Genomic DNA, 26,479 nt, shown 5'->3' with positions numbered 1-26,479 from the left:
AAGAAATGGCAACATATGGACAATCTGAGGGAGACTTAGCATGATGCTATTCTTATAAAAATAGTGGGTTTTTGCTGCTTAAGCTCAGTGTCTGCCAAAGGTATTACAGTGGCTAAAATGAATGCATCTTCAGACTGAATTATTGGAAGTATTAAGTACAATTAAAGGAATTAGTGATTGTGCACTCCCTTCTGTAAGGGATATTGTGACTTATATGTAAGTAAGAGTATTTTCTTCCTTTTGCAAACAGTTTTGAAAGTCATTGCACACAGGGCTGTGTCTGTGGAGGTTGCCTTAGAACACGATGCAAAGTATAGTCTGAACGGATCCCAGTCTGCAATGAGATAAGCATAGAAAATGCAAAGGTTGAAACATTTATAGAAACTTTACAGTTTTTTTAGGTCAATTAAAGTAATGAAAATAAAAATGAGCTCTATCATATATGTCCTTGGTTTTGTTTGTATTTTTTTTTTTTTTTTGGCCAATCCTGGGGCTTGAACTCAGGGCCTGAGCACTGTCCCTGGCTGCTTTTTGCTCAAGGCTAGCACTCTGCCACTTGAGCCACAGCGCCACTTCTGGCCATTTTCTGTATATGTGGTGCTGGGGAATTGAACCCAGGGCCTCATGTATACGAGGCAAGCACTCTTGCCACTAGGCCATATCCCCAGCCCCTTGTTTGTATTTTTTGTTTGATGCTTTCCTTTTATCTTAGTAGGCAATTTTTTAGAGCAATTTAAATTTATGGAAAAATTGAGTGGAACATACAGAGTACTCTTTCAGTTTTCTTTATCATGAGCATTAGTATGGTACAATTGACGAGCCAATATTGATCTATTGTTATTGACTAAAGTCCATAATTTATATCAGACTTAACTTTTTGTGTCATACAGTTCTTTCCTTTTCTTTTGATAAATCTATAATGAAGTAGTCAACATTGTAGTAGCATGCAGAGTATTTTCACTGCTGAAAGATTCTGTGTCGTCCACCATATTCATCCTTTAAACACGCTTCTTCCACCACCAGTTCCTAGCAGCCACTGATCTTTTTCCTGTTTCTCTGGTTTTGCCTTTTTCAAAATATTGTATAGTTGAAATCAGCCTTTTCAGAATGGCATCTTCCATCTAGTAATTAGCATTTAACGTTTCCCCATGTCTTTTTGTAGCTCGATAGTTTCTTTTTGATTGTGCACTCTGTTGTATGGACTTACCACAGTATTCATTTACTTACTAAAAGAACGTCTTGATTGCTTCTAAGTTTTAGTAATTATGAGTAATGGTGCAAGAACTACTGGTGGGTAGTTTTGTTTTGTTTTATTGGACCATACTTTTAATCTTACTTGGGTAAATACCTAGCACGTAAGTGTTGGATTGTTTAGTAAGCCTGTATTTAGCTTTTTAAAAAACGGCCAAGCTGTCTTTCACAGTGGGTTGGTCCTCCTTTCACATTCCTCCCAGCCGTGTGAGCGTTCCTGTTGCTGCACATCCTCATCGGCATTTGGTGTTGTCCCTGTTTGGACTTTAGCCACTCTAATAGGTATGCAGTGGTATTGTTGTCTTTCTATTCAGTTGACATGCAATGTTGGGTTGGGTCTCTTTTCATATATCATTTGTTATATCTTCTTTGATGAGGTACTTGTTCTGACCTTTTGCACTTTTTTCTTTTGTGGTTCTGGGGATTGAACTCAGAGTCTCGCTAAGATACTCTACCACTGGAGCTATATGCCCACATATGCCCAGGGCCCCCTGCCCTCTGTGCTTTTGTGTTTGTTTCTCCAGAAAGGTCTCACTCTGTCGCTCAGGCTAGCCTCATTCTGCTGGTGATCCTCCTGCCATAGCTTCTCCAGTGCCGGGATACCATGCTGTCAGATAGGCCTGGTTCTCTTGCTCATTTTTAAATTTTTCTTATTAATGTTAATCTTTTTGTATTTTGTGTACATTAATTAGATATGTTTGCAAATACTTTCTCCTAGCCTGAGCCTTGTCTTTTCATTCTCTTAACACTGTTTTTTTGCAGAACAGTTTTAATTTTTTTTTTGGGGGGGGGGGGTGGGGGGCTGGTCCTGGGCCTTAGACTCAGGGCCTGAGCACTGTCCCTGGCTTCTTTTTGCTCAAGGCTAGCACCCTGCCACTTGAGCCACAGCGCCACTTCTGGCCATTTTCTGTATACGTGGTGCTGGGGAATCGAACCTAGGGCTTCATGTATGGGAGGCAAGCACTCTTGCCACTAGGCCATATACCCAGCCCCCAGTTTTAAATTTTAATCAAGACCAACTTGTCAGTTTTTTTCTTTTGTGGACTGTATTTTTGGTGTCATATCTAAAAAGCCATTATTTCTGGGCTAGGCAGAAAAGTTGGGAATTATTTCTCCAGTTAACTAAGAAATAGCCAGGCTAGAGATGTGGCTGACATAGTGGAGTGCCAAGTATAAGCCAGCAAGCCTAACAAGAGTAGCAGACACTGAGTTGAAGCCCACTCCAAAACCAAAAAGCCATTGTCAAATCCAAGATCATTTAGATTGTCACCCCCTTTTTCCTTTTCTTTTCTTTTCTTTTTTTTTGGTGGAACTCAAGTTCTTGTGCTTGCTAGGCAACTATTATATCACCTGAAGTCATGTCTCCAACTTTTGGCTACCTTGTCTTTTAGATATCCTTTATAGTCCTGCACTTGATTTAGGAAAAATGTAATACTATTAAGTACTGTTAATATAAGTACTTTAATACTTAAGCATTACTTTTTAAAGTACTTAATATTTACAAAAAAATCTGGTTCCTTTCTTTATAGATATGTCTACATCCTCTGTGATGGACTAATTGGGCATGTTGAACTAAAGTTTGGTCATTGATCAGGGAAAATGGATAGATGCGTGCCGTCTAAATCAGGCTTCATGCTGGCTACCCACCCTCTGCCAGGAAGTAAAGAGAGGGATACTGCAGTTAGCACAGAGATGACTCACAGTGATCTCTTGTAAACAGAACAGGGAGAAATAAATAAGGGAGATAAACAGGCCGAGGAGTCTGAGCACCCCCTTGGCAGCAGACTCGCTCACCGCACGTGTGGTCCGGGAAAGCCACCGTTCACTGTCCCTCACTGCTGTCGGTCTCAGGCCAGCTCCGCTGCGGGGCGGCTTCCAGGTTGTACCTTTACAGCATGCTGTTGCTCGTCTTCTGGTCCCTTACTCTAGATCATAGCCTCCTTCAGTGCTCGTAGTTCTTGAAGGTGCCACTAACTTGATCTCTTGTTTCGGATCCTCCTCCTCCATGGGCCAGTCGCTGATCCTCTAAACAAGTAAGTTTTAAGTAGGGCCGCACTACCACCACCCACGGAGCATTGGGCAGTGTTTTCCTTTGTGAAAATGTGTTTATTATTATTATTATTATTATTTTTGCTGGTCCTGGGGCTTGAACTCTGGGCCTCCTGAGTTTTCTTTTGCCCACGGCCACGGTGCCTCTCCCAGCTTTTTCTGAGTAGCTCATGGCCGAGGAGTCTCCCGGACCTTGCCGCCCAGGCCGGCCTCGCGCCGCCGTCCCCGGCTCTCGGCCTCCCGGGAACCCGGGGTGCACGCGTGAGGAGCCAGCGCCGCCCGGCCGGGTCTGAGCCCCGCGGAGCCCGGCCCCGTGTGTAAGGGCTCCCCGCACCGGGGCGTGGAGCTCACGCGGGATCCGGGGGCTGACACACCCCGCCCGCCTGCTCGGTGGGGAGGTGGGTGATGGCCGCGGGCCGGGTCCGCGCGGGCTCGGGGAGCGCCCGGATGCGGGTGAGCGGGGAGGAGGGGGGGGCGGGGGAGGGGGCGCCGCCCCCCGCCCCCGCCTGCCCGTGGGTCGGGGGGGGGGGGGGGTACGAGCAGCCGCGGAGCCGCGGGGCCGGCCGCCCGGGGAGCTCGGGCTCCTTCCCGCCGGGGGAGAGCCCCGGGGAGCCGGCCCGGGTGAGGAATCGCCGCCCGCTGGAGGCGGGGGGGGGGGGGGGGGCTGCGGAGGGCTCCCTCCCCCTCCCCTCTCCCCCTCCCTCCCTCCCCGCCCCTTTGCTTCCCCCACCCGAGACGCGGCCGGGCGCCTGGCAGCCACGCCGGGGGACGGAGCGGAGCGGAGCGCGCGGCGCGGCGCCTGGGAGCGGGGCGGGGCGGAGCGCGGCGCCTCGGGACCCGGCCCCGGCTTGGGGCGAGCCTGCCCTCGGCCCGGCCCGGGAGAGGAGCCGCTCCGCGCCGTCTCGGCGACCCCCCCCCCCCCCCTTCGGAGATGCGGGGCCGGCTCCCCGCGCCAGGTACTGCGGGCCGGGCCCGGCGCTCGCTCACCCGGCCGGCCTGCGGCTGCGGCTGCGGCTGTCTGCGTGGGGCGCCCCGGGGAGGGGGAGGGGGGAGGGGGGAGGGGGCCGCCCAGGGCCCCGCCGGGCCCGGGGAAGGGGGGCCGGGCCCTCGGGGAGCGAGCTGCCCTGCCCCGCGGGCCCCGCTCCTCCCCGAGCGCTGGTCGGTCCGGCGGGCGGGCCGGGTTCGCGTGGCCCCTGCCTGGACGTAGCCGCCGGGCAGCTGGCATTGGGAAGTGAGCGGGACTGGGAGGTGGAAGACCCGGGCGGGGGCCGACCCGGCCCTGCCCTGCCCTGCCCGGCCCTGCCCCCGGCCCGGGAAGGACCTGCCCAGCCCCCGGCGCCCTCGTCCGCAGTGAGGGGCTGGGTGTCTGGTGTGGAAAGGGCTGTCCTAGGCTGCCCGGCGGCCTGGGGAAAGGTGAGCTGGATGAATGCCTGGGCTGGGCTGCAGGGACGGGGGGGGGGGGGGGGCGGAGGGGGTGAGGGGGGGGGGGAGACCCGGTGAATGTGGAACACAGCCCTGGCCAGGTGTCCTGTCCGGCAGCTCCCTTTCGTGTGGCGTCCTTCTGGTCACATTGGAACCCCGCCGACCCCCGAGCCTACCCCGAGTGTAGGGAGATGGGCTTGGGAAGAAGCAGGTCGGAATATGCTGATGTTTCTTCCCAGCCATGGCCCGGTTTTTAATACTTAGAAGGCGGCCTTAGGTTAGGCTGTCTTCTCTGAAGCGCTCTTCCTACCCTGGTAAGTAATGCCAGACTCTGAGGCTGTGTTTTGTCTTTGTCACTATCATTCCTTCCCTCTTTATTATCTGCCCCCAAGAAACTTATGCCAGGCCCGACGCTACCCTACCTTGACTATCTCCTTCTCATGACTCTTCTTTCTCTCCTTCCTTTACTTTCTTCGTCTTTGTGGCGTTTTTCCTGCACTGCTCAGTTCACCGGTTTCCCCACACCTACTTCTCTGTTATGACCTGCTGTCCGCATGCATCCCTTTTCTTACCTCCTCCTCCAGAGCCGCTTTTTCCTTCTCTCTCCAGTCCTCCTCCTTTTGGGTATGCAAGCTATCTTTTCCTCTTGGAATTTTTGGTTACAGTTGCCTTCTTCTTAGTAGGTTACTGGTTTGTAGGGCCTTTGGCTGTTTTCCTACCTAACTCCCTTGCTTTTCACATGAATTCTAATCTTCCTTCAGTTCCAAATGCCTTTGGCCTACCAATAAGCAATCCTTCTTCCTGAATTTATTCCCCACTTTCTTCCCGGTGGTGGTGGTGGTGGTGGTGGTGTGTGTGTGTTGTCTATACAGGGAAGGGGGCAGGTGGGCAGTGGGGGAAGAAGCCAGATTAGAAGCCAGAGTCAGGGGCTTGAAGAATTAGAGGAAAGCAAGCATGTCAGACAGGGTTGGATAGTGACTCAGATTCCTTTTAGTGAGATGAGGGACTGGGAGATGGCCGGGGTCTGGCAGTTCTGAGGCACTGCTGACCTGGAAGGAAGGAAGTTCACCCACAAGCTCAGGGAGAAAGAGGGAGGATAGCAGGGGTAAGTGGAGGGATGGGAGAAAGAAGAGTCCTGGAGGAAAAGACCTTGGTATTTTTGAAGTGAATAGCCTGGACGAGATAGGGTTATTTAGAAGGGTATGAAGTCTGGGAAGGGGGTCCATGTAGATTCGCTTTTGCCCTGAAGTCTGACTCTTTGAACTGGTTGAATTTTTAAAATGTTGTCAAGTTTTTCTTGTGTAGTATACCCAAAGTGGGGGAGTAATAGCAGGACAGAGATGAGAATAAGGTGGCAGTTTTATTGACACTGTCTTACATGTGGAATGTGTGTGTGGTACAAAAAGCTTTCATATTGTACCCATCCAGTTTTAAATATTCTCTATATCAGCTATTCTGTGTTACCATGCTGGGGATACAAAAGTCTTTTTCAATACAGGTCAAGGAGTGTGGAACCTCATGTGTCCACTATTGTAGAGGGAGCACAGGAGTTGCAATATTTCAGTGGAGGGAAGTCTGGCAGATCGGGGATGTAAACTCAGGTCTTCTCTAATGCTGATAGATATTCACTGACATCATGTTCACTCTCAACTGGTTTTGTGCATAGAGTTATAAGCAGCTTTCTAATGTTTACTTTTCTGCCTATCTTTCTGCTAGAGTCTAGATATTACTGAGATTAAAGAAAAAGCCATTCCATGAGGTAGGTCATATGCCATGGCCAAACAAATACTACCTTAGAAGGGAAACAGATTTTGTTCCCCTTAACTTCTGGTTCTAGGCCACTGGGGTTACTCAGTACCCAGAACCCTCTCCGAGCTATTTGATATTCTCTCTCTCTCTCTCTTCTCCTGTTTTCTTAAGTTCACTTTCAGGCAGGTCAGCAAGCAACCAGATGTGTTATTTTACTTCCATTGTCTTCTGTAAAGTAAGGATTTAACACTTCATAGGGCTAGTGAGGATCACTGGTGTAAAGAATGTGTGAAAATGCTTTGTATAGTGTTGTACAGATGTTATTCTGAGGGCATCCTTAAACCACCAAAAAAAAAAAAAAAAAAAAAGATCAGACACTAGCCTGAAAGACTAAGGATGCCACTGACTCATTTTTTTTAATAAAATTTTTAGGCTGAGTCCTGAATTCAATCCCCAATACTTCCAGACAGATACAAAGCCCCTGCTCTCAATGGATAAATGAAAAAGAGGGTTAGATAGAGAAAACTTTTGAGTTTAATAATTGAGCCTCATGTTGCAAATGGAGGGGAGGTCAAGAAGTGGCCAAGAGTACTTGATTGAAGGGTGATACTAGGACATCAAGGCATTGGGCTCTTGGCCTGGCTTTCAATCATGACTGGAGCTCTACCACTTGAGCCACACCTCGACTTCTGGGTTTTTGGTGGTAAATTGGAGTTGAGAGTCTTGGATTTGTCTACCTGGGCTGGCTTCGAAGTACAATTCTCAGATCTCCCCCTCCCTAGACGTTATTATTATAGATGTGAGTCACCAACTGTAGGCTAAGACATATTGTTTTATTTATTTATTTTTTTTTGGCCAGTCCTGGGCCTTGGACTCAGGGCCTGAGCACTGTCCCTGGCTTCTTCCCGCTCAAGGCTAGCACTCTGCCACTTGAGCCACAGCGCCGCTTCTGGCCGTTTTCTGTATATGTGGTGCTGGGGAATCGAACCTAGGGCCTCGTGTATCCGAGGCAGGCACTCTTGCCACTAGGCTATATCCCCAGCCCAAGACATATTGTTTTTAACAACACTTTGTGATATAGTTTAAAAAAAGGAAAGGAAGGGAAGAGATTAAAAGAAGATTGAATTTAGTTAAAATCTTGGTTCTACCATTTACTACTAAACTATTAAGCATTCTATGCCATCTTATAAAAATGGAAATTATACCTACTTTAGAGGGTTCTTATAAGGCTTAAAGTAATTTGTAAAAAGGAAAATAGCTGTGCTAAACACTTATTTTTAATAACTCTTTAGAAAAATAGCTAGTATGGTTATTTTTAATAGCTATACTTATTCCTGCCTTGTGAAAATAAACTTGAAAGCCACCCTTTGGTTTTCAGAGTGTGCTTGATCAGGTTAGATTACCCAGAGATAAATCTAGCCTGGCACCCATCTATTAGACAACTCTACCTGCATTTCTCATCAGTACTTCAAACCTGCCAGCAGCGCAAGCAGGAGTTATGTCATAGATGGTGATTTGTCTGAAAAAGACCTGTTTGTAGCGTTTGAATCAAGGGCCTTGTCTATGCTAGCAAGAATTCTACCATTTAGCTATCGCTGTGTCCCCAGCCCTTTAATATCTCTCCTTTCCATCTCCCTCCCCCCTCCTCTTTTTCTCCCTTTCCTTCTCCCTTTCTCCTTCCCTCCTGGAATTTGAATTCTGTGGCCTTGTACTTGATAGGCAGGCATTCTACCATTTGAACCACACCTCTAGCCCTGATTTCAAGTCTCTGACACATTTTTCTACTTGTTCATGCAACGTTAGCCTTGCTGGCTGGCCTTTTTGCCTGTTCTGGGTGCCCTTTATATTCTGCTCATAAATCTTAGAACATTTGTACTCACTGCTCTATGGCTTAGAATAGTTTTTCAAGGTACTACGATTTGTCATCTCATTTCATTCAGGCCTTAATAAGTGTCTTATCCTCAAAAAAATTGTGTCCGGCTGGCTGCCAGTGGCTTGAGCCTGTATTCCTAAATACTTAGTAGGCTGAGATCTGAGGATTGTGATTCAGAGCCAGCCTAGGCAGAAAAGTCCACGAGACTATAGCCACTAGAAAGCCAGAAGTAGAACTGTGCTTCAAGTGGTAGACTGCTAACCTTTAACAAAAAAGCTCAGGGGCAGTGCTCAGGCCCCCAGTCAAGCCCCAGGACCAGCACAAAGAAACAAAGAAAAGAGAAATCCTGTCCAGATTTGCTACCTCCTTCATATTTACACATGCATATGTATTTGATATTGTGTATTTTTATTCTTTGTCTGCCTCTGCCCTCTCCCCTCTCCCCTCTCCCCTCTCCCTCTTTCTGTCTCTTAGAACTCTGGGCCTGGGTGGTGTCCCTTAGCCTTTTTGCTCAAGGCTAGCATCTATTGCCTGAGTTACAGCTCCACAGTTGTTTTTTTGGTGGTTAAGTGGAGCAAGAGTTTCCTGTTCTGGCCAGCTTGGGATTGCAGTCTTTACCTCTCAGCCTCCTAAGTAGCCAGAATTACAGTGTGAGCCAACAACACCCAGTAACTTACTATTGTTATTTTTTTTGTGCCAGTGCTGGGGCTTGAACTCAGGGCCAAGGCACTTTCCCTTAGCTTTTTCATTCACGGCTTATGCTTTCATTTGGCCCACATCTCTACTTCCTTTGTTTCTTTTGCTAGACCATAAACTTCACCAATATTGGAAATTTGTCTTATGTTATTAAATTATTATTTATATGTTGTAGATGTACAATGAATATTTGAACAACTGAGTATATATTTAACAGATAGGGAAAGCTTGATGTAACTGAAAGTTCTTTCCAGGTAAAAAGATAAGCAAGTGAAGAGAGAAGAGAAGGCTTAATGTTTTTTTTGTTTGTTTTTGACTCTACTGAGGTTTGAATTTAGGGCCTTCTGCTTGCCAGGCAGGTGCTCTACTACTTGAGCCACGTTTTTCACTCCTTTTTGTTTTAGTTATTTTTCAAGCAAGGTCTCTTGTTTTTCCTTGGGGCTGGCTATGGATTTTAATTATCTGATATGTGACCTCCCGTGTAATGAGATCATAGGTTCAAGTGTCATCACTTCTAGTTTATGGATTAAGATGGAGTCTTGATAACTTTTTTATTTCCCTGGGCCTGCCTCAAAACACAGTCCTACTCTGGCTCCTGAGTAACTGGGATTCTAGGCATGAGCCACTGTGCCTAGCTTGTTTTAGAGTTTTGAACTCAAGGCCTTACACTTCCTTGTAAGGCATGTGCTCTCTCACTTGAGCCATGCCCTGAGCCCTTTTTTGCTTGTAGTTACTTTTCAGGTAGGGTCTTCCGGTTTTGCTCCAGCCAGCTTCAGATCACAATTCTACTTCCAGCCTTCTGCATAGCTGGGATCACAGAAACACACCACCATACTAAATCATTTGAGTATGATTTAGTAGAGAGAAGTTACGGTGCTAGAGGAATACTGATGAATAGTTGAGAATTGTAGGGAAAGTTGTTGAACAAGTGATCTGTATGTTTGGAGTATATCTAATTCACTTCACTCTGATGTTGAAGTTGGTGCATATTTTGATGATCAAGTCCATGGTATTATCATGGGAATCCTGACTAACCCATACCTGAGGTAAGAAAGGGGAATGTCTAGAGTATTGCTAGGATCATTATGACTGTTGAAGTCAGCTAGAATAGTATCTGGAGGGAAATAGATGCAGACTGAATCAGGAAGTGTCTTTGCATAAGAGTGACCAGGAAGTAAGTCGTAAATAGCAAAGAAGTGAGATAGCAACCAGCTAAGAACTTAAATGGAAAGGGAGGATTTTTTTTTTAAAAAACAAAAACAAAGTAAGGGGGCTGGGAATGTGGCTTAGTGGTAGAGTGCTTGCTTAGCAGGCTTGAAGCCCTAGGTTCAATTCCTCAGTACCACATACACAGAAAGAAAAAAAAAAAGCCAGAAGTGGCATTGTGGCTCAAGTGGTAAGAGTGCTAGCCTCGAGCATAGAGAGTCTCGGAGACCGTGCTCAGGCCCTGAGTCCAAACCCTAGGACTGCCCCTCCCTACCCCCCCAAAAAAAAGAAAGGCTAAGAATATGGCTTAGTGGTAGAGTACTTTCCCAGCATGCATGAAGCCCTGGGTTTGATTCCTCAGTACCACATACACAGAAAAAGCCAGAAGTGTCACTGTGGCTCAAGTGGTACAATGGTACAAGTGGTACAAAAGAAGCTCAGGGACAGTGCTCAAGCCCAGGCCTACTCCCCCCCCCCCACCAAAAAAAAAAAAAAAAGCAAGTAAGAAATGACTTGCAAATGGCATTGGAAATTAAAAACAAAACCTATAAACTGAGAGGGGTGGGATTATGCCCAAGTGGTAGAGGGGTTTGCCCCATGAGTTTAGAACCCTAGGAATAGCAAACCAAACCAAATCAAACAAAAAGTCCAAAACAAGAACCAAAAACTGAAGGCCGAATTTGAGAGAGAAGACAGCCTCCACTTGATCGGGTACTAGAGAAGTCTCTTAAGTGTTGAGTAGGTTTAAAAAAAACAACACACAAACTATTTGGTGTAAACCAACTGTACAGCTCATGGGGGGGGGGAGGAAAGGGGGAGGGGAAGTGGGGGAAATGAGGGAGGAGGTAACTAGTTGAACAAGAAATACATTCACTGCCTTACATATGAAGCTGTAACCCCTCTGAAATTCACTTTGACAATAAAGGAAAAAAAAAGACAAAGAGGCAAAGGTGAATTAACTAAGGACAGGAGGGAAGGTTTAGATAAAATAGTGGAAGGGCTTCTGAGTCAGGAAAAGGAGTGGGGAATTTGATCCATTTAGAAGGAACTAAAAGGTTGGGGTCCAGAGTTTGGCTGATCATGGATGACTGAAATAAATGAGCACTTGAGGATTGATTGTCTTAGTCCTAATTATCTTTTTATGGGGAGCCAGTTGTGGGGCTTGAACTTAGGCCTGGCTGGGCACTGTCCCTGCCTTCTTTTTGCTCAAGCCTGGTACTCTACCACTTGAGCCACAGCGCCACTTTCGTTTTTTTCTGTGTATGTGATACTGAAGAATCAAACCCAGGGCTTCATGCATGCTAGGCAAGCACTCTACCACTAAGCCACATTCCCAGCCCCCCTAATTATCTTTCAGAGGAAGATTCTTTTCATAGTGTTTGTTGCCAGCAATTTCAAGAGTAACTGGTCTTTTGAGGCAGCGTGTGGTGGTGTGAAAGATTACAGGATGTGTTCCAAGATTGGATGTCAAGTTAGCCATGGAGGAGGCAGTGGGATAGAGGGCAGTGTTTCCTGAGGGGCTGAAGCAAGTGGGTGTCTTCGTGACATCTTTCAGCTCTCAGGTAAAAGTTCCCAAGGCTTTCCAATACAGGTCATCCGCTGGTTGTCCGGAGGTTTTGAACTTTAGCTTTTTAAATGAGGATATGAGACCTGGGGATGGAGACACATGCCTGTACTCCCAGAACTCTGGAGTCAGAGGCGGGAGGATTAGATTCCTTTGTTTAAGATCAACTTGCTCTGTTTAAAAATACTTAAAAAAAAAAAAAGAATTTGTTAGTAATAGTGTTCTTTTTTGAGACTTGAGTGTCATTATGCTGACCAGGCTGGACTAGAACTTCTAGACTCAAGTGGTCCTCCTATCTTTGCCTCTCAAGAGCTGGGGCTCCAAGCACATGCCACCATGCCTGGCTGAAATAGGAATTTTTGCCGGAACTATTGGGTAACGGTTGTGGTTGAATGTGACGTATCTCTCCACAGGCTCATGTCTTGAATGTTGGTCTGCAGCTGGGAGTATTATTTTGGGAGGTTGTTGAAAACATTTGGAGGTGGGGCCTAGCTGGAAAAAGTGGGCCACTGGGAGCCTGCCTTTGAGGATGGTCCCAGGTCCCCAGTCTCCCGTCTTTCTTTCTACTTCCTTTCCACCATGATGTGAACTATCCTGCTGCCACACCTTTCCTGCCACGATGGACTGACCCTCTGAAATCAGGAGCTAAATAACTCTTTCCTCTCTGCAGTTCTTTATGCAGGTATTACAGAAATGAAAAGCTAGCCATACAGTAACTCAACTAGGGCTACTGGTCAGGTTTTCCAAGATGGTAGGTGTAGGATAAGAAGACCAGTACTTAAAAGTATTGGTTTCTGCAAGTTACTGGTCTGCAGGAGTGTTAGAACCGAAGGGATGTGTGTGTGTGTGTGTGTGTGTGTGTGTGTGTGTGTAGGTAGGTAGATAAGTAGTTAGGTAGGTATAGGGAATAAGGTAGGTATAGTATAAGTGAATTTGTTTCTCACTGCCCTTTCTACCCCACTTTGCTGCCTCTCATATGTCTAAATGTAAGAAACCCCTCCCACCCCTCATAGTCCTTTCTTCCCTTTCTTTGTTCATTCTGTCTCAAATTATAATTAGTGCCAAGAGTGTTTGTTTTTATTTTGCCAGTCCTGGGACTTGAACTCAGGGCCTGGGCACTGTCCCTGAACTTCTTTTGCTCAAGGCTAGCACTCTACCACTTGAGCCACAGCACCACTTCTGGCTTTTTCCGTTTATGTTGTTACTGAGGATTTGAACCCAGGGCAAGCACTCTACCACTAAGCCACATTCCCAGTTCCCAAAAGAGTGTTTTTAAGAGAATCAAAATAATAAGAGAATAGACATATCCTTAACAGTATTTCATTCAGTGAGCTCATGTATATTATATACCATTATGGCTTTCAGGTTCCCGTAAAAAAGGCTTGGGATTGGTTGACTGCTCAGATTCCTTCCAGCTCCTGTGTTTTTTCCACTAAACGAGGCTGTCTTAGAAAGTGAGCTGTTGCTAATTGCTTGGTATGTACCATTTCTGTGCTCAGTGGGCCCTAGGGACATAGACATTAATCAGACTCAATTTTATCCCTTGAGTTATTCACGGGCTAGTGAGCACAAGTATGAATTATGTGATAGGGTGAATGAAGTTTAGAACTGCTGCGTAGAAATTTGTATAAAAATGCTATTGTATTTTGGAGACAGGTGGAAGTAATGGGCTTCTGGAAGTGTTTCATAGAGGAAGTGAGTCAAGTTGGACCTTGAAGAATGAGTAGGAGTTTGTTTGGCAGACAAGTTGGGGCATTGGCAGATAGAACTGTGTAGACAAAGGCGGGAGCATGGAAGTGCACTGAGAATGACAAGCTTAGGGAATAGTACAGATGAAGGGATAAAGATAGATGGGGAAGGAAACTATTATTTACTGGCATCTGTTTTGTGAACAGGCAACATGCAAGGTGTTCTTTGTTTTTAATATATGCTTTTTTTTTCTTTTATGGCAACTATGGTAAGTAGGTAGTCTCATTTATAGCCTAGGAGAAGATAGAAATCGAGGTGGTTTTTCTAACAGCTCTGCGACAGCCTACAGTTTTCTTCTCTGCTACTCCAGCAGTTGCTTTCTTGTTGCTAAACCAGAGCAAGTGGTGGAGGCTGCAAGGTGGGAATGTGGTTGAGGCATTAGGAGGACATCCCTCAGCATATTCACGGCTGCAGCATTCCAGTCCCCTGCCAAAGCAAACCTCTTGGCACGACTTAATTAAAGATCAGGTTCTCATTACCAGGAGTCAAGGGCATCACTGCTCCGCAGTCTTGGGTGGAGCGTTGGCAGTGTTAGTTGCAGCTGCTCCGAGTTATTCGAAGAAATATGATTCGTTTGTGTAGTGGGTTTTATTTCTTCTTCTTTTCCTTCTTTTGTTTTCAAATGATGTTATTTTTAAATAATGAAGGGTTATCTGGAAATTACATTAAAGGTTATATAGTCCATTCCTTTGTCTCTAGAAGCAACAATGAAGTGTGTTGTAATGGTTCTGTTGTCACCAACATCATCTCAGGTCCCTGCCTCTGCTGTCCTACTGTGTGATATCCTGGGGTGACCAGTAGCATCTCTGAAATTGTGCTATTTTACACTTGCTCACTATTTTATTCCCAGTACCCAGAATAATCTGGCAAACAGCAGATGATATTTATTTGCTTTAACAAATGAGAAAAATTACATCTGTTTCCAAGTTTTCTTTGAATTCCAACTTGTCATCTAATGTTAGTGATTATTAAAAATACCAACCCCACCAGGCTCTGGTGGCTCACGCCTATAATCCTAGCTACTCAGGAGGAGGCTGAGATCTGAGGGTCCTGCTTCAAAGCCAGGTTGGAATGTCTGTGAGGCTCTTATCTCCAATTAACCACCAGAAAACAGGAAGTGGCATGTGGCTCAAATGGTAGAGTGCTAGCCTTGAGCAAAAGAGTCCAGGGACAGTGCCCCAGGCACTGAGTTCAAGCCCCACACCCACAAAAACAAACAAAAACAAAAAACAACAAGGAGCCCCAATGATGCCTTGATGAATGGAGGTTACCACGAGACCATGAAGAACAACAACAGAAATACCAGTCCCAAATGATGTCTGAAATCTTAGTTGTAAGGATAATTAGTCCAAGAGGTTCTCTAGGGACACTATTTCAGCAACTCTGTTAGGAAGTTCAGAGGACGTTCCTAAACTTCAAGATCTATGCTCTGAGCTCAAGGCATCAGATTCCTCGGTGAAGATAGATTAACAGCTGGTCTCTTTCTCCAGGCAAAACTTCTTGGTTCTCATGGTCATCTCTCCATAGCCTTACAACCTCATCTTTTATTTTCGACATGGAACAGTAATGGCCCAGCTCTAGAACTGCTTAGAACGACCATTTTTCTGCTTATTCCAAATGTAGTGAAGAACATAAAAGGCGCACAGTGATCTGTGTGTCCCGTTTTTTCAGTTTTCCCCTGTAGTCCTTATGCTGCACTCTGCTTGCTGTACTGTGTCTCACATTTATGTTATTCCATGGTCTAGGATGAATTTGCAATTTTCTCTCTCCACCAAAACCATTCATTTATTGATTACTTTTTTAAAGGCCAGGTACTATACCAGAGACTGTAGAACTAGAGCTCAAGCATCACCTATTTCCTCTGAACACTGCATTAGGAAAATTTCACTATTGACAGAATTTTGTAGTGAGTACTTCGTGTACCCACCACCTAGATTTTTCTACTATTAACAGTTGCAGGTATTATGTAATGAATGACGCTTTGGCCAACAAAAGGCTGCATATCCAACAGTCCCATTAGATTATAGTGGAGCTGAAGATTCCTTTCCTCTAATGACATCAGAGCTATCATAACATTGCTGTGGGAATGCTGGCATGAACAAACCTAATTTGCAGTACGTGCAAGTATGTACAGTACATAATATTTGATCATGACAATAAATCTGTTAGTAGCTTATGTATTTATGCTATACCATTTAGAGTAAACTTATTTAAATATGCATCACAAAACTATGCCATGCTATACACATACGAGGCAGTAGCCTCATATATCTTGTGTCTACTCTGTGTGTATGTCCCCATTCCTCTCCTCCTCCTCCTCTTCTTCATCTTCTCTCTCTCTTTTTATTTTTTTTTGGTGCTATGCTGGATATTGAAATCAGGATCTTGCCACTAGGCCATATCCCCAGCTTAAAGAATACCTATTGTTTTCTGTTTTTGTCAGTCGTGGGGCTTGAACTCTGGGCCTGGGCACTGTTCAGCGCAAAGCTAGCACTCTACCAATTGAGCCACAGCGCCACTTCCAAGTTACTGTTTTTAATAACATCTTTTGGTGGTCAAACTTCACTAGGCATCACAACTCACTGTAATCTTTAACGTGTGTGTGTGTGTGTGTGTGTGTGTGTGTGTGTGTGTGTGTGTGTAGCCTCAATATTTCTACCTTTCAGTGGGAGGGGTTTAGGTTGGATGTTCTCTGAGTTGCTTCTGGTTTGGTGTTATGTGCACCTTAAAGTCTTTGATATCTTGGTTCTTTTTTACCCAGTGGCTATGGACTCCAGGTGATAGTCTGTGAGCACATTCCTTCCCTAAATCCCTGCCCATTTTTGTTCAGTATGGAAAATAGCTTAATAACTGGTGACTGCTTGAAAAAGTGTTTGTTATCCTTTCTATTTTAGTACTGTATCTGTTTGTTAGCATGTTTGGAAGAAGCATAGATCACTTCCCCTTCCTTGGTTGTCTCTTGACTAGTGAAAGTCTAGAGACTGAATAGTCGGAAACATCAGATTGCACTTTGGAGGTGATGAGACTTATGTAAGCTAATAATTAATAGATCTAGGGTGTACACTCAGATCTCCTGACTTTATCCAGGTGTGTGTGTGTGCGTGCGTGTGTGTGTGTATGCATGCATACCTCTCCTTACTAGTGGCCCTTTTGAAATATTACAATTATCCTGCATTTGTTGCAGAGTTATTCAGTTGGTTCATAATTAATATTTAAGTATAACTAGTTCATAAATTATTAAGATCTCAGTCTCTGGAATATTGATTAAATGTAGTCTGTGTTTCTGTTGTATCTGTTTGTTTTCTGGGATGGATTAGAAGAATGCCACTAAACTTTTATTATAAATGCTGTCCTAAGGTTTACTTTATACTACAGCATCCCCTAAAATATGTGTTTTTCTTTCACTTAAACCTGGTGCTTTCAGAGACTGTTAGAAGAATTAAGCTGTTTACTTTCCCTATTCAAAGCTGAGTGTGTGGCTGGGAATGTGGCTTAGTGGCAGAGTGCTTGCATGAAGCCCTGGGTTCGATTCCTAAGCACCACCTACACAGAAAAAGCCAGAGTGGCAATATGGCTCAAGTGGTAGAGTGCTAGTCTTGAGCAAAAGATCAGGGACAGGGCCCAGGCCCTGAGGTCAAGCCCCAGGACTGGCAAAAACAAAACAAAACAAAAAAACCTGAGTGTGTTTCTACATTCCATAGAGTTAAGGGACCTGTTTTCCTGACACCAAGTTTTAAAATGTGTTTATGGTTGTTCTGAGTGTAGATGAGCAACATGCTCATTGAAGGGCTCCTCAGTGCACAACAGGAAAGCTTTGTGGAGAGAGAGCAGGAAAGGCTGGATTCTAACACTGCAGAAAAGCTGAAAAGCATGACAGAGACCACAAGTCCAAGTAAGCTCAGAGGACATTGATCAGGTAGCACAAGTTTCTGTTCTATGAGTGTAGTTAGAAGGTACTAGAAATAAAAGTTCAGATTGTAAAGATAGCTCTAGAGATCTGGAAAGATTATTTTAAGTATATAAATTTCTGTTTGGAGGAGATATACTAGGCTGTTGAATAGCCTAGGAGATAGGATTTGGGACCAAGAAAATAATTACAATATTATTTACTTGTTACCTATTTGTTCATTCATTTGTTTGACCCATCTATTATTGATTGCTTATTCTGTCCCAGGACTGGTGTTGGGGATTCAGAAATACATAAGATCTGAACTTTTTTTTTTTTAAAGCAGTTCATGTTATGATGAGAAGAAAATGAATGTGTAATAATGGGAGTGAACGATAGATAGAACTTAATATAAGTAAGCAATCTTTAAATGAGAACCAGAGACAGACTAAGCTGTCTTTTGAGATGATAGATTTTTCTATCACTGGAGATTTTGAAGTATAGATGGATAAACTCAATGAAATGTTACAGATGTTAGATTTCAATAGAGTCCTAGAGTCCTAGGCAGGTATTCTACCATTTGAGCCACACCCCCAGTCTGTTTTTTGCTTGTTATTTTTCAGGTAGGATCTTGAGTTTTATGCTGAGGCCAATCTCTTACAATTACACTACCTACTTCCAGAATACTTAGGACCGCCGTTATGTGCCACCACATACAATTTATTAAGTTGGGGGGGGTCTCACTTTTTGCTGGGTTGACCTTCAACAGTTAACCTTCCAGTCTGTACCTCCTGTATAGCTGGATTATAGATATGAGCCACTGTACTAGGCGTATACCAGATTTTTCTTTTTGAAACCCTTAATTTCTAAAGTATTATCGTATCTGACTTCAAAGAGAGTATATCATAATTGGTCATGATTAAGGATATAATTTCTATTGCAGTATGAATGAATAAATTATAAACTTAAGATACATTTGTATCTATTCATTGTCAAGGACAGTTAAGTTGTTGGCTGTTATTATCAAAACTGTTGGTAGCATGTGATAGAGACTTTATATATATATTTTTTTGGTCGTGGAGCTTGAACTCGGTGCCTGGGTGCTGTTTCTGGGCTTTTGCACTCAAGGCTAGTGCTCTGTCACTTTGAGTCACAGCACCACTTCCCACCTCAGCATTTCCTCCAAAATCAAAACAAAACAAAAACAAACCAGTGGTTTTTTGTTTTTTTTCCAGTAGCCCATTCCAAATTAAAGGTTGTAAGAGAACTCACTATATGGAATGTTGCTAAGCCTTTCACTTAATCTTTATGTAGGTAAATAAATGGAACTCAGGAGGCCAAGGAATTTCTCTACAGTTAGTAAGTGTAACTGGTTTCCCCTCTTAGTTTTTTTATGGACCAAATTTCTGCTTTTCAGTTATATCATGGCACATGAAGATATCGCTGAGTGTATCTGTTATAGCTGATGTGTATGTTTTCTCCAGTGTCTCAGGTATGGGAATGCAGAAAACCAAAATCCTTGTAAATTTTGCAGTGCTTGGCACATGGTACGCATTTACATTTTTGAGTATTGACAGAATAGGCTAGTGATATTCAAGAACTGTTCTAGTATATGCAGTAGGACTTTACATTATTAGTGTATGTCTTTGACATTTTAACGTGTATTTCTTGTGTTCAAAAAAATAATAAACAGATTACGTTCTTTGTTCTGATTTCAGTAACTGCTGCTGGTGGTGACAATGTCAAGTAACGGCCTAGACACTCAGGACAAGCCCCCAGCCCCTCCCATGAGAAACACCAGCACTATGATTGGAGCTGGCGGCAAAGACCCTGCAACCCTCAACCATGGCTCCAAACCTCTGCCTCCAAACCCCGAGGAGAAGAAAAAGAAGGATCGATTTTACAGATCCATCTTACCTGGAGATAAAAGTATAGTATTTCATCATGTTGTCATGATTTGTATGCTTAAAAAACTTTTTCTTTTATTACCTGGATAAAAGGTTTGTCCTTCCTTGACTTGATTGGTCTTTAATACCTCTTATTTAATTAAATTGTATTTAATTAACAACATTTAAATGGTTTGTTTACTTAGTGCCAGTATTGGACCTTGAACTCAGGACCTCAAGCTCTTGCTTGGCTTTCTGGCTGAAGGCTGGCACTCTGAGCACTAGAGCCATGCCTCCAGGTCCAGCTTTTCGTTGGTTAATTAGAAACGAGAGTCTCATAGATTTGTCTGTCCTGTCTGTCTGGTTCTGAACTTTGATTCTTAGATCTCAGTCTCCAGCATAGGATTAAAGGTGTGTGCCACTGGCATCCAGCTTCTGGGTATTACTTCTTTACTTATTTATTCGAACTTCTAGGCTTATTTGTTAGGCGGGTGCTCTACTGGTTGAGCTATATCCTCCTCCTTTTTTCTTTAGTTATTTCTCAGCTAGGCTCTGCTGTGCTCCTTCCTTTCCACCTCAGCCTGTCCTTAGACTCTCATGTTCCTACCTCCAGCCCTCATGTAGGTGCCTGCCACCACAACAGGTTTGTTCTTTTAAATAGGCTCTAACTTCTAGTTTGGAGCCTTAAATTACTATCCTATTTCCACTTCTCAAATAGCTGGGATTATAGGCACAAACCACCATACCCAGGCCTACTTTTTATTTTCTTTTTAACTATTTCTTTAGATTTTCCTTCTTAAAGTGGCTGAAGCCAAATGCAAAATAGAACCCTGAGCACAATTCTAAGAGCGTCATTATGCTCTTACCAGATTTCTGACAGATTTACTTTTCAGCTTCTATCATTCATTTATTTACTGTTATTATAAAGGCGATGTATACAGGGGTTATGATTACGTAAGTCAGGTAATGAGTACATTTCTTTTTAGGTATTGTGATTTCATACAATTAGAGCCTACAGAGATAACTAGGACTCACCAGGAGTTTACAGTGAGTGGTACTGGTGCTTGAACTCAGTTTTCTGGTGGTTAATTGCAGATAAGAGTCTCAACAGACTTTCCTGCCTGGGCTGGATTTGAACTGCGATCCTCAAATCTCAGCCTCCTGAGTAGCTAGGATTATAGGCACGAGCCACCAGTGCCTGGCTCATGGTGCTTTAAAAAAAAAGAAAAAAAAATATATATATATAAATGCCTGGTTCTACCTAGACCTTAGAACAATATTGTGTCTGTATGTAGACAAGAAAGAGTTCTTTTTCAGACTATAGCTGGTTGGTTTGAGCTGGTACTAGGAAGAATGTCTGTGGGTATTACCTAATGCTGACCTTCCGTATGGCCTCAGTGTATGCCTGGGGATGCATGAATGACTGGAAGAAGAAGCCATAATTGAAGGCTTGTAATAAGTGGCGCTGAGTTGCAGAATTCCATGTGGAAAGCCCGGTTCCTGTGGTTAGGATCTGGAGCCTTTGGTTTATCCGAAGAAATCTTGCAGCATTTAGTTTGGAATCTTTTTTTCTGGCTACATTTTCATGACCAAAGTGGAATTCTCTTGAGCTTGGGAAGAGTTTAGCAAAGTTAATTTTAACACTGGACTACGTCAGTGTTTATCTCTCCCAAGTTTGGGATAGTTTACTGCCTTGTGCTTAGATTCTCTCAGTTGAGCCAATGAGAGGTGCTGCTTAAAAATAATTTTAAAAATAAATACGAACAGTGACTTGTACTAAACTTTGGTGGCTGTCCTGAAACATGGGACTTTGAGGGTCACCTTCTTTTCTCATGCCATCAGAAAGCCAATGAGACTAGGCCACCAGATAGGGTTAAAGTTTGGATGAGGGAGGCCACGTTTCTTTCCCTACTTTATTTCTTCAAACGTAAGATCTCTAATAGTGTGAAATCAAGGGATTGTTTCTCCTTTCTAGTTTCAGACACATTTCATGTTTTGATGAATTTGTTGAGAATTCTTGTTAGTTTCTCATAGTTCTAGTATTAATGATAACTTATATTTGTAAAGCTTATAGTCTACAAAGCCATGCATTTTCTTTAATTAATTGATCCTCAAAGACATTAAAAATGGAATAACAACAATAAAAATAGGAACAATAGATAATACAAGAATAATTCCTCACCTTTTACTTATTGGATGTCTGTTAGATTGTATTAGGAGCTTTGATGCTTGTGAAATACACCAGCTACTTTAGGTAGATAAATATTTCCTTGTATAGACATAATTATTTACAGCATTTAAGTTAGTTATCCAAAGACATCTAGGTAGGGAATGGCCGAGCTGGGATCAGACCTTTATTTGATCTTATCCCAAAGACTTTCATGCTAGTACTTTTCATAAGTACTCGTGGGCTTAGCAAATCGGTGACTGGTTACATGCTGCATACAATTCATGAAGTCTGAATTTGAACCAGTGTCTTATGATGTCTAGACTGCACTCTCTCATTCTTAAAAGCATTTGGATACCACATAGAGTTTGAAGTCTTCCAGCCTAGTGTCTTTTGCACTAGTGCTTTCAGTAGAACTGATTTAGTTTGTTTTTTTGAATTCAGTGAATGTTGTCATTCTATTTATTGTTATATTCACTTAATCTCCAATATGGGAAAGATAAATTACCATTCTTAGCTTTAGAGATCTTACTGTCATATGGCTAAGTAATAATTACAGAGTTGCTAAAAGGCATATAAGATTAAAAATGGAAAAAAAGGTCAGGAGTAGTGGTATACAGCACCAGGAGGGCAGTAGAACCAGGACTTAAGGCCAGCTTGGGCTATAGAGTAACACTCTTGTCTTTAAAAAAAAAAAAAGACATGGAAAATGCTGTGTAAACAGCAGTTTTGTTAAGAGTTGGTAGTACTTTTGCTGGCAGGCATGCATATTATTGTTCCTTGCATTCTTCAGAATTCTTATGAGATTTATAAAATAACACTAAACACAGTTCTTCCAAGATGGGATTAAGAAATGGCCTTTTCTCTCCCTAAATATAGGCTTCCTGTTGATTTAGACAGAGCTAATGGGAAAGCCAGATTAAATAATTTTGGGCACTAAGATGAAGCAGACCCAGCTAAAGAAGATCTTAAGAATTCTTTCTGGGCTGGGAATGTGGCTTAGTGGTAGAGTGCTTGCTTGCCTAGCATGCATGACAGAAAAGGTCAGAAATGGCGCTGTGGCTCAGGTGGTAGAGTGCTAGCCTTTAGCAGAAGAAGCTTAGGGACAGTGCCCAGGCCCTGAGTTCAAACCCCAGGACTGGGGCGGGGTGGGGGGGGGGGGAGGAATCTTTCTAATCTGAAAAGCAGAATTCTCTAAACTCCAGGTACGGATCTAGGACAAGTGATATATTTGGAAAAAAAAAAATAATGGTAGGCAACAGCCTGTAAATCTTAAATCCTGTAATATTTTCCTATTTCTGTTTTCCTTCTGTGTTCTCATAATTCACTTATATGGTTGTTATCAAAAAGGATTGGAAACATTGATGTCCATATGATACACCATTAGTTAGGTTTGCCAACCAATGAATTTTATGTTCAAGGTTTTCTTTCTTTCTTTCTTTTTTTTGGTTGTTCATGGGGCTTGAACTCTGGGCCTGGGCATTGTCCCTGAGCTCTTCAGCTCAAGGCTAGGGCTCTAACACTTTGAGCCCCGGTGTCACTTCTGGTTTTCTGGTGGTTAATTGGAGATAATCTCACAGACTTTCCTGCCCAGGCTGGCTTTGAACTGCGATCTTCAGATCTCAGCCTCTTGAGTAGCTAGGATTCTAGGTATGAGCCATTGGTGCCTGGTTATGTTCAATATTTTCAAGGAAATATTCACTGAATCTCTCTAGGCCTTAATTTCTTTTTTTAATCTATATAATGAATTATATTGTCCTAAATGCCCTGTGGGACCACAGAGAGTTTTCAGGGTCTTTCACTGAAATTTTATTTTTTTATTAGGACATTGTACACTTTAGAACTGTCCAGCTTAGTGAAGTTGTCACCACATCTATGTAGCCACTACCTGAATAAGGAGTAGTATGTATTACCAGTTCCTTCAGAACTCCTTCCATTTTCTCTTCCATGCACTGGTATCTCTTTCCTTCCCACAGGCAAACATCAATTGCTTGTTTTTGAGCATGACATACATGGAATCATATAATGTATAGCCCTTTTTTTTCTTTCATTTTCTCCTGTTTTTGTGTATCTTCATCTGATCAGCATGATTTATAACGACTTACCCAAATTCTCTTACCAGGAATATTTTCCATTGTGCTGTTGATAAACATTGGGTTAATGTCAATAACTTATTAATAATGTTTTCTGATCATTCTTACGTATATCTTGCTATACACATTTCCTGCTGATAGTCCTTAGCTAATGGGCAGTCATCCTAAATTGTACAACACTTAGACTATATCTGGCAGTTATTTTTCTTACTTCCCTTCTCTCCCACTTTAGGCAGGCCCTTTTCCTGTTCCCAGGTCTGGTTTATGTTAACTTATTACTTCAGTCAGTAGTTAAACCCATTCAAATCAGTCAAAAGAGATAAGAGGTATAATGAGGGCTGAAGATTTGATCAGGTAGATTGAGGTAGATTGTGACTTCAGGCAAGTCAGAGCTTGCCTCCCAGGGCCTCTTTCTTCTGGGAGTGGAATCAGATGGTTTAAGATCACTTCCTAGTATTTTCTAGGATATTCCTGAACTAAAATTCTATGATAGTTTATGTTTGGGATTTAGAAGCATAATGAGCATAATTAAAAGCCAAGATTTTGGTTATTAAGATTAAAGTTTTGTTTTTTTTTAATATCAAGAACTCATACAAGACAGGAAATGAGTAAGATGTGTAATAGTGTAGCAGCCTCAGTGCCTTGGGAATTCACAGTGGAAGGAAAAGTTAGGAAATCTTTCCTGGAAGAAGTAGGGCTTGAATCAGTAAAGATGACCAGGACAGGAGGAAAAAAAGTGAAGAATTGGGAGTGTGTGAGATATTTTAAAGGCCACAGAGCAAAGAATGACTAGTAGGGGCAGAGCCAATTTTATAGTATTACCTTGTATGTTCACATGGTAAGTAATTTCATTCCCCTGGGACCCTTTTCTGTAAATGGCTCATTGAGTCACTGTCTCTGGGTTGTATTATCTAAGTTCCTTCTGGAATGACAGTCCTTGTCTTTAATAGCATATAATCTATTAATAATATGCAATATAAATAATATGAAAAATATAATGCAATATATAGTATATAATATGTAATAGTATAAAATATATAATATGTATTTGTAAAATCTAAATAAAACAGTAATAAGCTTGTACTTCCCTGAAACCTTTAAACATAGAGAGTAGTTCCCAATGGAAAGCAGTTCCAAAGCCCTGACACATGTCATACATATTCTAACTATGAACAAGACAGATGGAAATGTATCAACGAATGCTTCACTTGGGCCCTGGTGTAACCCTTAACCTTCTCTCTCAAAGCAGCTGCTTCTGGAGGACAATTGCCAAAAGCAAAAATAACTTAAACCCGAGCAATTGGCATGGAGGCAAATGGTTCTCATAAAGATACTGAGGAGAAAACTTTCAGAACCAGACCTGGGTTCAGATCTCATCCCTCATTAGCTGATGATGAAATTATTCAGTGTTTTTATTTGTAAAATGACTTGCGGTAATATTTAGCTCATATGATTGTAAGAATAAAGGGAAATAATGTATTACTACAGTATACATACAAACAAGTTCATAATATTTCTTCTTGATTGGTACATCAAGTTTGTTTCCCTAATTCAAGTTGAAATTCCTCCGAAGTAGTAAACTAGGATGTTAAAAACTTTGCTTTTATTTCACTTGCTTAACAACTACCAGCAAATCTGTGCCACAATTTCCTAGCCTATGAGAGAAATTTGTCTATCAGGATCATTATGTGAAGCGATAGCTATGAAATGACAGTTAAAAACTCTGAATGTCATTTTAGGAGGAAATCTAGGTAGAGTGCTTGGTTCCCCATTCAAATGGGGAGACAAACAACCTAGACTCTATACTATGGTGAGTTAGAGGCGAAACTGGCTTGTACTGTAGATCCCCTTGTGTTTTCCTTCCCATTTTACATGCCCTGAGCACCTACTTCAAAATGTCCGTAGTTAGTCTATAAATACATATGTTAACTAGATAGGCCTTGCCTCCCATAGGAGCTTATAAGCTCAATTAGAAGCTAATGTAAGCCTAAAAGCTTAATGATGTACTTTTTAAATTCCGCTTTCCCTATTTCTCTTGTAGCAAATAAGAAGAAGGAGAAGGAGCGGCCAGAGATTTCTCTTCCTTCGGATTTTGAGCACACAATTCATGTCGGTTTTGATGCTGTCACAGGGGAGTTTACAGTAAGTGGCTGTGTGCTGTTAAAGGTGATACTGTATCATCCTGATGCTTTTTTGCTTGCCTGAGACCCTTACTTCTATATTCTTTCATTCATGAGAGGATCAGTTTCCTAATCGCCAGAAAAGCAGTAATATGCTGTACCTAGAAAAGGTTTTATTTATTTTTTAATGGCACTGGGCATTGAACGCAAGGTTTTGAGTACTCTCCCATTTATCTATCCCTCTACCTCCCAACCAGTCCAAACCAACCTTTCCTTAGGGAACCCATGATAGCAGGGTCTGTCTGGGGCACTGATGATATAGGTATAAACCAGACATGGACTCTGCTCTAAGGTAGGTAAAGCCTGGTGAAGTGACAAGCATCTTAGGAAATGATGACCACAATAAGGAGGATGTTATAAAAGAGGCTTGTAGGAATTCTGAGGGAATGGAGGGAAAGGGATGACAAAGCTCATCTTTAGCTGCTAGTAGATACCATGGTTAGATCTGATTTTCTTCCAGGTTCTCTTGGAACTATGTCTTTCTTTCTTTCTTTTATAGGGGATGCCAGAGCAATGGGCCCGTTTGCTTCAAACATCAAATATCACTAAATCAGAGCAGAAGAAAAACCCACAGGCTGTTTTGGATGTGTTAGAGTTTTACAATTCTAAGAAGACCACCAACAGTCAGAAGTACATGAGCTTTACAGGTATGAGGATTATGTCCAAAGGAATCATAGGAAGAGGTGGTTTTAATCTGGGTAGAAAAGC

At 42.8% G+C, this 26,479-nt stretch overlaps 1 protein-coding gene across 4 annotated transcripts in view; it reads left to right on the top strand.

The window, feature by feature from the left end:
- Pak1 (p21 (RAC1) activated kinase 1) overlaps window positions 1-26,479 on the top strand; it is a 110,286-nt gene that overhangs the window by 40,491 nt on the left and 43,316 nt on the right. For 2 of the 4 annotated variants that reach the window (XM_048361647.1, XM_048361646.1), the window contains exons 2-4: window positions 19,164-19,374; window positions 25,633-25,733; window positions 26,271-26,418. In XM_048361647.1, the coding sequence (XP_048217604.1) occupies window positions 19,185-19,374; window positions 25,633-25,733; window positions 26,271-26,418 (439 nt within the window). In that variant the 5' untranslated portion in view covers window positions 19,164-19,184. Of the gene's footprint in view, window positions 1-4,181; window positions 4,257-6,232; window positions 6,243-11,084; window positions 11,092-19,163; window positions 19,375-25,632; window positions 25,734-26,270; window positions 26,419-26,479 lie in introns of those variants that run through there. The other 2 variants (XM_048361648.1, XM_048361645.1) reach the window with 2 other exon arrangements.

The sequence above is a fragment of the Perognathus longimembris genome, chromosome 13 (genome assembly GCF_023159225.1).
Source record: "Perognathus longimembris pacificus isolate PPM17 chromosome 13, ASM2315922v1, whole genome shotgun sequence".
In the NCBI taxonomy this organism is placed as follows: domain Eukaryota; kingdom Metazoa; phylum Chordata; class Mammalia; order Rodentia; family Heteromyidae; genus Perognathus; species Perognathus longimembris.
Note: the sequence above shows the minus strand (reverse complement) of the source record. Positions and strands in the feature narration are given on the sequence as shown.